The sequence below is a fragment of the Haliaeetus leucocephalus genome, unplaced genomic scaffold (genome assembly GCF_000737465.1).
Source record: "Haliaeetus leucocephalus isolate CR32 unplaced genomic scaffold, Haliaeetus_leucocephalus-4.0 Scaffold172, whole genome shotgun sequence".
In the NCBI taxonomy this organism is placed as follows: Eukaryota; Metazoa; Chordata; class Aves; order Accipitriformes; family Accipitridae; genus Haliaeetus; species Haliaeetus leucocephalus.
This window is the reverse complement of record NW_010972608.1, coordinates 1046811-1060004: the sequence shown is the minus strand read 5'-3', so window position 1 is coordinate 1060004 and position 13194 is coordinate 1046811. Positions and strand designations below refer to the sequence as shown.

Genomic DNA, 13194 nt, shown 5'->3' with positions numbered 1-13194 from the left:
GGGCCGGCGGTGCCGCGTGAGGCTGGCGGCCGCTCAGAGGCCGGTGTGCCGCCGCCGAGGCGGAGGGCGGTGCTGTGGGCGGCCGGGGGAGCCGCGCGATTGGCCTCCGCCCGGCGGCTGGCTTGTCAGTTGGGCTCCAGGGGTGGCCCTGGGAGCCTCTCGCCCAGCCCTCTGACGGGATGAAGCCTTTAGGGGGATGCGGCGCTCTTCGCGTTTTGATTAAAGCCCCTCATCTCCCTTCAGTCTGAAGGCAGGGCGCCGGGGAGGACGGGTCGGAGGGGCCTGCGCAAGGCCGGGCCGAGAGGGAGGGGTGTGTGAGAGAGAAAGCCCCTCTTGGTATACTACGTATGGCTCTATAGGAGAATTCTTCTCTGGGAATATAGTGGAAAGGACGGAGCTGGTATAAACTGAAGGCGCCCGGGTTTAATTCACACTTGTGGGTGCCCAGCATGGAGATGCAGAGATGGTCCACAAGGTGGAAAACGAGAAGGTGGCCCTGGGACTCGGCTGTAACCGTGCTCATCACCTTCGCTGTCCTTCTCCGGGCTGCAGAGGTCAGAGGAGGTAAGAAAGCAAAGGGGAGCCGGGGGGTCCGGTCGCCTCTCTCCCCGCCCCGGGCAGAAGGAGCCAGGGCACGGCTGGGGCCGCGTTTCGGAGGAAACCTGTCGGAGCGGCTCCCGAGGCTCGGGGCCGGCTCGGGGCGCGGAGACCCGCTGGGAGCCCCCGGCAGCGCGGGCAGGGACGTCCCTCCCAGGTGCCGCGAAGGGGTGGCTCCCGTTCAGCCTCAGCGTTTAACTTTGGATGTGGTTTTAATGCAGTGAAGGGGATGCACTGGCGGGGTGGGAAGATGGAAGAAATACTTGTTGAACAGAGTGACTTCTCTTCCAGCGCTGAACTCAGTTTTGTGGAGCGTGCGTACGGTTTTCGGTTTTGTTGAACTTAGAGAGTGGTTACTCTGCTCAAGTTCACCAAGTTGTGGCTGAAATGGAGCGACAAGTATCTGCCTTCTCCTCGGAGGGGCGAGGAAGGGGAAAGTTGGGGGGTGGAGGCTCTCTGCTCTCATTTTTCTCCATTCTCCGCTTTTTAAATTTTTTTTTCACTTTGCAAAGTGTTCCAGTGGGCAAAAAGTTTTCCAGGACGCGAGGGGAGCAGAAAATACGTTTGAAGGGGCCCTTTGCCAGACGTTGAGGAGAGCAGCTCCCGGCGGTAGCGGCGCCCCGCAGGTGGTGTGGGCAGAGCCGGGCCCGCAGATGCCCCGGCGGGGGGGGCGGGTCGGGAGGCTCAGCCTGACGGTCTCTGGGCTCCACAGGGGCGGTGTCAGAGCCGGGGCGCCGTCCCTAGCCTCCTTCCCCCTTTGCAGCCTCCCCGGGGGGGGGGGGGGGTCGAGTGGTCCCTTAGGTGTCCGTGGACCTGGTGGGTAGGGTGCAGTCCGCGCGGGACTTGCAGTGGGAACAAGAGCCAGGCAGCTTCAGCAGAAAGGAATCGCTGCCCCCTCTCGTCCCCCGCACTTCTCCCCTCCGCACTGCTACCCGGCACGGTTCAGCCCTCGGCCGCCCGCCGCGCCGTCCCATCCGGGCGCCGGCGAGGCGCTCCGGCTCTTTGAGATGTGCTCGCACATTTCGCGGGGCTGCAGTGTACGATCTCCGGTGGCGGGAGCGCTTTCCTCCCCGACCGAGGGGAGAAATGCTGCCTTTTCCTCCCTCCTTCCATCCCTCCCTCCCGCCGGAGTCCGCAGGCGCATCTGGGGGCCAGTCTGGCTGGGATTGAGGTTTTTGGGTCTGACATCCATGAAGGGGCTTAACTCGCCGAAGAGAAAGGTTCAATTTTTACGCATTTATTATTTTAACGAGGTATTTATCGATCTGAATTCCCACTTTCTGAATCAACAGGAGTCCTGGAGGGAGCACAGTAAAGTGACCAGTTTTCATTCAAGCCCTCTATACCTGAGCACAAGCTTGACGGTGTCAGATCCATCAGGGCTTCTGCCCCCTGCTGGCCCCGTTTCTGACAGGGATTGGATTGGGTCAAATTTCATCCTTGTTGCAATTCCACGGACCCCAGTGGAGTTACACCCAGGGTGAATTAACCTCGCAGAGCTCCCAGGATGCGTCTCCTCAATTACTGTGTCGAAACTAAACTTCTTCAAGAAGCAATACTGTTCGCAAAAGCATGATAGATTTTTTATACCACTTTTCATGTGACCATTCACAGTAGAACTGACTTAATTAAGTAGGATTTATGTAGATTATCTTTACATAACGGGTTGGATGCAAATGAAAAATTAAAAGAAAATCTAAACCCAAGCAGCCCAGGAAAAATCAACACAAGTTATCTGGTACTTACTGAAATACATTCAGCAACATTAGGCAGACTAATTTGGTTTTGATAACTCTACTAAATTAAAAAGCTATATTAAAAATCTTTCCCTCTAGCCTTATGTGTAAAGGACATTTCAGAAACATAAAACTACAGGCCTCTTGTGTTTGTAGAAGCATTCTGAAAAGAACTTACTTCTTGAACTTTTCTGAAATACAGTGTGCCATTTGCTTAGAAACTACAGGGAGCTGTGTGTTTAGGGCTTGATCTGTTATTGAAGTCAGCAAGAGTTTTTCCATTGACTACAGAGGGAGTAGAATTTGACCTAATTTCCCTAACAGAGTACAAGGGAGATATTTCTGAATCATCTTTTATGTATTCTAATCTTATTTAAAGTAGTTAAAAGATAAATAGGACATAATGATTCATATTTGAAAGTAGGAGAGGGAAAATATTGAGGAATAAAATAAAATAGCATACTGCAGCAGGTAAACAATATGACTTAAATGACAGTGCTGGGTAAAATATGAATCATTGCCCTTATAAACTCTGTCAAATTAAATGCTATATTCTTCAACTGACTTTTCATAAACTACCCCTATGTAAAGAAAATTACATACCCCTATGTAAAGAAATGGTGTATTCATATAAAGTGTTACTCATATAGCAGTGACTTCTTTTTAAGACAACAGAATCCATTCTGTGTAGAGAAACCTCAAAAGATTCCTAAAATTCTTGACTTTTTTTCAAGGTTCTTTATTTAACACAAAAGAGAAAGAGAAGTATGAGGTATCTTTCATAGTACCAAGAAAGAGGGTGCAAAGATTTAATTGAGCTCTTGAGTTATTTCTTCTTTAGGCAGAAAAAGTTACAGAAGTGAGAAGCAACTGAATGGGAAAACTAGTGACTCATATTTGGTCAGCTCAGTGCCCACCAGCTCTTAAGCAGCTCCTTTTAGAAAATGTTTTTGCTTTATGACTTGGCTAAAGCAAACAAAATTCAGTATTTTAAAAGACATCCTTTGATTTCCTTTCCCCTTCCTCACCTTTAATACTTAATCTGTTGGTAATGTGTTTGGAATGAATAAACTCATTTAGTCAAAATGGCATGGCTTCAACACTATAAATTTTTTGTAAGGGCCTGGCATCAATGCACTATTGTGATGCTGATTTAAATTTCATGGGCAAGAAATGAAAAATCAGTCTTTTTATTATTTATGAGCTTTTTCAAGCAAATGGAAATCCAGCTCTTAATCTAAGTGCAAAAAGATTTAAGAATCCTTACTGAAAATGAGGCTATGAAGCTATATATAGAAAATACACTTTGGACCTTCTGTAAGCGACAGGCAGATTTGTTTCTAATATAGAATAGATACTTTTTACAGTCGTCTTAGGAAATACAAAGGTTCCTTGTACTTCCCACACACAGGCTTGGAAACTAGTGGGAGTTCTAGGTGCAGAAGGAATGCAGAACTGGGCCCACTAGTGATGGCAAAAGGAGAGTTTTCTTTGTGGATGCACACTTAACACGGTTACTTGTTTGTAATTGCTTAGTAAGTTACACTGGGAAGATACAGATCTGTTTCTTGAATGAAAACTGTTTAATGTATCTGGCTAGTCTAAACTTGTACAAAAGGTGTTTTAAACTAGAAAAGTATGAATCTCTTCTCAGAACGGTTAGTGATGTAAAGCACTTTTGATTTTAACTGATCAATTCACTTTTAAGGTTGAAAAAGAATATAAACGTTTTGTTGTTGTTCCTTTATTTTACAGTGAAATAGTCTTGTGTGCTAATTTTAATTTAACAAAATGCCATTAACCTTCAGAAACAGCGGACATACAGGGGTTTCTCAGATGAGTATTCACAAAGTGAGCAAAAGCGATTAAACAAAAGGTGATTTCACTAGATTCAGCTAGTGGTCCTAGCTGAAGTTATTTCTGAGTCCCAGGGATCAGCAGGTGAAATGGTCCAGTCTTCCCAGTATAGTGCAAGAGAGACCTGCATGTATATGTCTGTTTTGCTATGTAATTTAGATTTTTTAAATTGTTTCTAAGGTAAAATAATTATTTCAGCTTCAGCAGCAGACATCTGACACAGAAAAATGACTGGTATGTGTTGTAGATTCTCTAGAGCATGAATCTTTGCATTTACTTTAGAAGGAGACTTCACAAGGATCCCAGAAAGGACTATTCAGGCTGCAGGAAGCTATGTCTTTTTACTAGCCCTGCAGAAAAGAAGTTTCTCAACTTCAGTTTTGTGTATATCTTAACAAATGTAACTGTATATAAGTACATATAGAATACCCACAAATGTTCAAATATTCAGTGGTTTTGGCTTGAAATGATCTCTGTGCCTAGCACCTGCTATTGGAATGTCACTAGAAAAAATAATCTTTGCTGTAAAACCTTTCCTGGTGCTCTGGTGTTTTCTGATTACAGAAAAAAAAAAAAAAAAAAAAAAAAACATTGTTGGTAAAATTGGTGTCTGTAGCAGTTGTAAAATGTAGGAAAGGAGTTGTCGTAGTCAGTTGCACAATTGTCTTGCCCAGAATTATTTGGTCTCCTCCAAATAGGGCCCTTAATTCTAACAAGGTTGCAGCATAATAAAAGAGCCGTGACATTACTACTGAAGTGAAGTTATACCTAAAACACACTGGAGCAATTATGTCTCTCCCGGATTTGTTTTGTACAGTGGTGAACAGTAGGGTTTCCATCTGCCAGCAAGATTAAGAAGTTGCTTTTCTTTTCTCTGTAAAGCTCTCTGCTTCTTTTCAGAAGAAATCCTCCCAGCATTGGTTAATTTATTGTTGTTCTGAGTATTTGTTGATAATAGGTTCTGAGTATTTGTTGATAATAAGGGGGAATAAATTAAGCAGAGCTTGGGACAAATCTCTAATGTTCTAAGAGTGTGAAATCTCATGCAGTGATAAAGATTTGCCCTCTGGATGGACACAATAGAGAGCAGTGGCTTAAAAGGAATTAGGTGAACACACATGCTTGTTGCAAGGGCTTATAACTGTACTACTCAGTATTAAATACGAAGTTTACAGACTGTAAATGTAAGGATTAATTGTTGACCCTGTTATTACAATAGTAGTAAAATCTGGCAGAACTTAAATTCTTTTTAGCACATTATCACACATAAGGGGTTGTAAAAACCTTTATAAATTCTAGGTCTGGGACTTCACTGTATGTCAAAGTGTTAATGCATACAGTATGTGAAATAGAAGTTACTTGGCAGAGCTGATATTATGGAAGTAAAGTGTTTGCTGCAAAGGAAATTGAAAGATGTGTTATAAATTATGATTAAAAAAATGAAGATCCTGATTGTGCTATGAATAATGTCACTGGCAGCTAAGCTTCGTCTGTAATATGAATTAACTTAGTTATGAGTCAAATTATGGTCACATTGTTAGAGTATTACTGTAGTCTAAGTTTTACCTACTCTGTTCCTTACCTGTGTATTTACTCAAATTATCATAGTAAGCTGATAGGTTGTTCATAGTTTATTAAAAAAATAAAATTCAAGGTTTTACAGCTTTGCTGTCTGCTTAAGTGGAATTCCTGCTAATATCAGTAGGATACAGAATTGGGTCTGATTTCCTTGCATTGCTCTCAGAAGGGAGATAATACCTCGACATCAGTGAAAGTATGGTGAAAGTTTTTAGTTGTATGATTTGAAAAAAATCATTTAGTTGTTTCCCTATCAAATTAAATAGGGTTACTTTAAATGGCACCATTTGTAAATCTTGTGCTTAGCTGTGTTTTGCGTTTTTTCTATGCTTATTGCTGAAAAATATACAAATGTTCCACATTTGAAAACTCCCATTTATTAGAAGATGTTTTTGAAGACTATTGAGATTATTTCTGAATAAATACCTTGACTGACAAAGCTTTTAAGTGGGCTTGATTTCTTTCATGCTTAATTGCTGAGGGAATACCTTGTCTCTTCCTGTAGCAGTGACCATTTTTAGACTGTGTCTTTTTTTGATATGGTAAAAGAAACAGGATACTCCAAGAATTTAATACTTGTTTTGCTGATTTTCACAGTTGGAAGTACTGTCTCCACTGTCTGTACAAAATGAACTTTTTAAATCTTAGCAGAGGCCTCAACATAGTTAGACACTTGGACTGCAGTTCTGATATAATCTACTGTGGTGTAAAATAGGAATAACTCCACAGAAGTATTGAGACAGATGTTAAAATACTGTAAACTGATGGATCAATACAGGTCTGCACCAGATGATGAACTAGCCCAATCTTTTGTGGGTAACAAGTGAAACATTTTATGGAATCAGGATCAGGTCTTTAGTGCTTGATTGTAGTCAATGTTGCTGAACAAGTGATAAAAGTACAACCTATCTAGTCTCAAAGAGGGTTTTCAGTAATAAAAAAGTCATGTTTTGTGGCAAAATATATAAAGCAAATATGAAACGTCAATCTCAAAATCTAGGTTACGCTCCAGAATTGTGCAATGTAACAGAAACCAGAAATAACTATTCTTAATTTTTGCTGATTATTTCCAGTAAATAAATAAGCCTGCAAGCTAACCTTATTAAAAATCTGAGTGTGTAGTTGATATAGGCAGGTTTTCCACTGGTTTCAATATGGGGTTTAAGAGCTTTTTAGTGTTTGTTTTTCTTTTTTACTGTATGAGTGTTAGAGATTGGTCTTTAAAAAGAGATAGAGTTAGTACTTGGTGAGTATCAAAAATGCATCCCGTATATTCATAGACTGTCTTTATTGTCTTTGAAATACTATTATGTATTTAGCAAATTTTGCGGCATAGGAAGTCAATGAAAAATTTTCAAATAACTGGTGTGGAAACAGAAATAGCCAGTTCTGAGCAGTTCTACACAAGCCCTCTGTTGGTGAAATAGTCAATCATAGGCTGGATAGAGCATTCCTATATGCATCTGGATAATCTCTAGTTCTTGTAATCATTAAATATGAAATTACTGCAGTAATACCTTCTTCTAAAATTGTCACCAGCCAAGATCCCAATTACATAATTCATCTAAAAGCTAACATGTAGGAAAATTTTTAACAGGTAAATCAACCTTGAAGTATGTCTCTAGAAATATATACATGGGCAATATCTATTCAGTTAATCTCATAAATTTATATTTAGGTACCTAGAAAAAAACCAGCTTGATTTTCAGGAGCACTATGTAATTACTTTAGGCAGCTTAATTGGTTTGATTTTTGTACCTAGAAGATGCTCTGTAACTCAGTTTTGCAGCCCAGAAAACAGACAGTTCATATTATCCAATTCTGTAAAGCCCTTTGGTTAACATATATGAAAAGTATAGGAACCTTCACAAAGGACACTTGCAGAACCGATGCTTTTGATGCTTGCTCCCAGAACAGTCTTCTGTTAACGTGTCTGAGCTCTCAGTAGAGAGTTGCGAGACAGGCGATTCTCAGACTGCCAATCCCAAAAGACTGTGAGGAAGTGCAGATCTGCCCAGAGCTAGCCAGTAGGAAATGCTGAGGACAGAAGAGTGCCTGATCCTTTTCTAGTGCTTAGACACCTATGGCAGAACTGCAGGGAATCATTGCTTGGGATACAGACACCAGAGCCTGCAGTGGGAAGGCAGTAGAGTCCTTTCTAAGAACTGGTAAGCTCAATGAAGCATTTTGGGCATAACATGCTTTTGAATTCCTGCTTTTCGATGTTTACCCCTGTATTAATGCTTAACAGATGAAGTCACGGTAAGTTAATAAGTACAGAAAATAATAATTATATGTATTTCTGTTTTTAAAGCGTGCCCATCATAGCTGCCCACAATAAGTAAAAGTGCATAAGGGTAAAATAAGAACAAAAATATTCCTATCACATTAGAAATAGAACAGATTTCTGGTAATAGATGGGTCTTGTATCCTAAAGGTCAACAAACTAACAGTTTAACAAATCCAGATTCTAACACTGCTAGTAAAGATTTCCTTACTGATAATTTGGCAAAGTGGCAGCATTCACTACTCTTCCTGCTCTAGCAAACTTTGGTCTAGCTGGTAAACGAAACTGCTTGCTAATTGTTGATAGAATCAGAAACTGGACTAATAATCTGGGAGAAGGAATGCAAGGAGGGGAAAAGTTACCAGGTTTCACAGTAGGAGAACTGCTGAAACAGCTTGGCAAATGGTAGCTAAAATAGACCTATGTAGAAGGACTTTGACACAATCTGTATTTAAGACTGTTTTTAAAAGAAAAACTTTTCTCCCTTCTTTTGGCCTGACAGCACTGTTCTGAGAGGTCAACAGCAGAAACTGAAGACTAGTTACACCTTCATATGAGTTCTTGTTCATGAAAATATTTTCACCTCTTACATTCATTAAGACTTGGACCATCAAATGAGTGTCAGTTAGAAACCTTCATCATAGTAGTTTTTACCTTTACTCACTTATAGAATACACGGAGAGCCCTTAGAATGAGCACTTATAGCTATGAAGATTCAAAATTTTAAGAAAAGTAAATAAACTAAATAACTGTAGGCTATTATGCCTTTAATAGGTAGCATAGTTTCAAAAAACTGTGGAGCAGCAGTACCTTCTATTTAAGTTCCTAAATATATACCTAGAAATCTAACCATAGGTAGCCTATTTTGAAAGTCTTGTCCACAGATATAAGGAGTTCCTTCATCATTACCCACCAAATATGCATATTTTAGCCTACCAGGCTATAATAGCTTCTACTCTTTAAATGATCTGTCACAGTGAAATAAAACTGGACTAAACTTTAAAAAACCACTCCATTTAGAATTGAAGATTAATGTTTCAACACTGAAGTTTTAGTTTTGTGGTGGTTCCATTGGAACAGATTACTGGCAGAATGAAACATATTTCCATGGAAAAAATATGAAGTAAAATGATAGTAATTTAGAAACATTAGTCTTCTTAAATTTCTCAGATAATGCTTTTTACTGGGGCAAATTAAGCTCTTTTCTACTCCAGGGTTGTATCTCACCAATTACGAGTTATTGATTGTAACTCTTACAGGCTATTTGTGGAGTCATTACTGATAAATTTTCACTTCCACATTAATCAAAAGAAGGGTGTTGCTGAAGAATTACAATAACTCGAGAAGTTATCTGTTTATTATATCTGAAAAATATATAATACTGTTTATTATAAAAAGACGGTTTACTATATCTGAAAAAGGAAGAGCCACAGTTGCCAAATTTATTAACAGTATAGCAAACAGTTGCACACTCAGTTTGCTAAGGTGTATCTGTAAAGTAAAGAATACTGGCTTTTTTCCCCCTGAGTTATGTTATTATTTGCATTTAAAGTATGTCCCCCGGTATGCAGTCTGGGAGCATCTTGTAAATTATGTAGGTGAACATAGCCTTTAAATAGGGAAGGATCATCGTGCCTGAACTCTCTCATAAAATTAAGAGACTAAGACCCAGGAGTTACGAGACCAAAATCTAAATATAATAGGATTTCAACTTCTATGCTTTATTAGGCATTTGAACAGAAAGAAAAATATTTTTGTCTAAATGAGTCATCCCCTGAACAATTTCTTATGGGAATGAATTTTGTAGCCAGAAGTTGCCACCACAGTCACTTTCCTGTCAGTCCTGGAGAGTTTTACTTCGAGGCCTGACAGTGAAGTCCTTCCTTCTGAAAATGCAGATGATAGTTTCCTCTGTATACCCTATCTTCAGTAAAAGTCTGTCTTGAACTGTTTGGTCCTTAGTCGCTAGCACCTTTCATTGCAGCTAAAAATGCTTTGCTGTACAGTTTATAGAAAGATAATAGATGTCAAGTTTGGTATAGCCTATCTAAAAAGGTTCAGGGCTATATTGATTTCTCACTGCAGCTTCTAAGGGGCTTGCAGCATGTTCTGTGTAGAATAGCAGAAAACTCAAGGTATGGGACCTTCTGGATAAGAAGCACAGTTGTCCATTCTGGCTTCTTTGGTTCTCTCTTAAGGGATAATCAAATTCACTCAAAAGAACTCTCAATTCACTGAATAATACCTGTCCAATCTGCATGTATTCCAAGTCTACTGAGGACCACTGCATGCATCTGTGATAGGATCACTCTATATGTTTGACCTCTTAAGATCTGACTAAGACATGAAATACTGAGTAAGATGCACAGTAGTGCGGAATTGTAGCCACTCGTGGAACTGACCTATAAACTGTTTCTCAATACAGCTTTATGTAGGAAAGGATGGTTAGAAACCTATCTGATAACCAATTAGCCTATATACATTAAAAAAGAATTTCTGAGGAAGCACTCACAAGCATGCAGAATTTTTTTTCTTCTGCAGATAAAAAAATTCCTAGTAACAGAGTGTCCAGGTCATTTTCTATCAATGAAATGAATCTGATACAGAATTTGTCAATTGATTTGTGACAGCAACAGACTTAAATTACTAGTAAGATACTGTGAGTGGAAGCTGAAATGTGTGCTAAGAAACAGGAGCTCAAGTGTTTCATATACTTAAGTGTAAATTTATTAAAACATATACATTAGCTGCTTAGAGTGATATGGGACAGAACATTCTACTTGTGTGAAACAATACAGCTCTATTTTCAGTGTGTGTTAATATCCTAACATTTACATACCTAGCATTTACATTAATGTCACTCACTACATTGATTTGAGTAAACCTATGCAATTTGAGTAAGCCTAGATGAAGAACTTCTTTTGGTTTTGGATCATTGCTGCAGTTGATCAGTAGCTAGAAAATTGTAAAAAAGCATCTGTTGTAAATCAAAACATTTTCATAAATGCAAAGTCACTAAAATAAAGATAATTAACCTTACAACATGATTGTAACTAGAAAGATAATATGTATAGATTTTACTCTTTTATCCAAAGTGATTGCTACTGGTGTAATTCCAAAGGCAACATTGCTGCCATTAGGTGCACTGTTGATCCATCTTTTTTGTGTTCTGTACAGTTTGCCTTTGGAGGGTCAGATGGGCTTTATCACAATGCAGAATTTTGATGGTGGCTACTGAAGCACAAACAAGAAATTTTATTGCCTATTGCTAAGATATTAAGTTTGCCATGATCTCAGTTACAGACAGGATACGTATTTTATAAACTAAGAAGATACGATTAACCACCATGCATTTATTTACCATCTACATTTAAATGAATCCATATGTTATGAACCAGACCTGGCCATTCCAATGCAAATTTTCTTGCATTTGATACAACTTGTCCCTGTCTTGTAATGTATATCCTTTTATCTAGGTTCATGTGGTCACCTACAAGAAGCATTCCCATAGAGAGATGTGGAAATGCTAAGCATTTATACTGAAAAATGAGGTCATCCTTAAGACAAGGAGGCTTGATGTTACATATTGAATAAGTCATCAGCACAGACTGTGTGTCCAAACGACTTCAGTTTCTGCATTGTTGTACAGTTTCTCAGTCCCTCGTTTCTCTGATATCATAACTTGTATTGTTATGGTCCCTGGGAACCTCCTCCATGGACAGTTTCCACCAAGAGAGAGGAAGAGCCATATTACATAATAGATTCCAGCTCAAATGTATCAGGAAGTCAAAGTGAAGGAAGCAAGTCCTCTGATCTTGTTTAAGAAGTGCTGTTTATATTTATGACATTATAACCTATCAGAAATGAATCTGCTGTTTTCACCAGCTTCTACTTAACTCCAGAAAAAATCACATTGAACAATGGCAGTAGTTGTTAGGTATAATGCAATATAAAGGCATCAGAATTTGATCCATATGTGTAGTATCAGTATTAATAGGAATTATATATCACAGATATTATTTCAATTTAGATATTGTGGAATGAAATGAAAGCTATGATATTTTTAACTGTGAATGTATGATCAAAATGTAGTCTAGATTTTTACAGAGGTTCTTTTTCAATCTGTAATTGCATTATATTTTTGAAAGATGTGGTTATTAATTCATTGAATAGAATGCATTGTCATAGCCTTTAAAATAAATGTATCATTGTATGTATAGGAAGCCTAGGCTTGAAAATGCTAACCAAAAGTGGAAGTCAGTTTCTATATGCATTTTCCTCCTCTCCAAACAAATAGAAAAAACATGAAGTTTCCCTCATGTAATTCACTCCTGATATTCTGTCCTGGCTTGGCAGTGTAAAAGTGTGATCTAGTTTCCAGTTTATAACTACTTAACTCTACTGAATCCTTTAATTTCCAGCAGAGATATGCTGACAGAAGTTTTTTTTTTCTTTCTTTTTCTTAGTTAGCATGCTTTTACACATATTTTAGTACCATTTAAAGTAGCTTAGAAGATTTTATATTTCTGTCAATCTGTCTTTTTTTTTTTTTTTTTCCCCTGAGGTTCCTATTTAGTTCCTGTGGAAGAAAGCTAAAGGGAAAGCAAAGGAAGATTAAATATGGGTTTGGAGTTATATTTAATATGAAATGCTCTAGAATAAATGTTCTTTCTTATCCATACCACTACAAATATGGAAAGCTCATTGAGTGAATGGATGTACTTCAGTCACACCACAGTAATGAAGACCAGAATTTGGCTCTACAATTTTAAATATTGCAAATTACAAGTTATTTCAGGTCTTGAGATGTTACACCACTAATTTTTTTTTTTTTTTTTTTTTTGTGCTTTACCTTCTTTATGTTTGAAAAATAAAAACTTATGTTGGAGCTAATTGATTGACAGTTTGGTGTCTTGAAAGATACTAGGGCACTCAGGTTCCCATCTCACACAATTCTGTGTTCTAAAAAGGGATTTTTTAAGAATTCTTCTTGCCATTCCAGAAATCCCAGCACTTCTTGTCTGGCTACTACTGTGTAGTCTGTTAGTGGCAGTGAAAGTTGCACATGTCTCTCTGAACTTTTTTGAATCAAGGACATATGCTGTTGAACTTTGCACTATAATATTTAGTGAGAAGAAT

At 38.9% G+C, this 13194-nt stretch overlaps 1 protein-coding gene across 1 annotated transcript in view; it reads left to right on the top strand.

The window, feature by feature from the left end:
• Window positions 1–258: 258 nt before the first annotated feature.
• The window catches only part of COL11A1 (collagen, type XI, alpha 1), a 163784-nt gene continuing 150848 nt past the window's right edge, over window positions 259–13194 (top strand). Inside the window, exon 1 of the mRNA XM_010563636.1 lies at window positions 259–564. Coding sequence (XP_010561938.1) covers window positions 450–564 — 115 coding nt within the window. The 5' untranslated portion in view covers window positions 259–449. The remainder of the gene's footprint in view (window positions 565–13194) is intronic.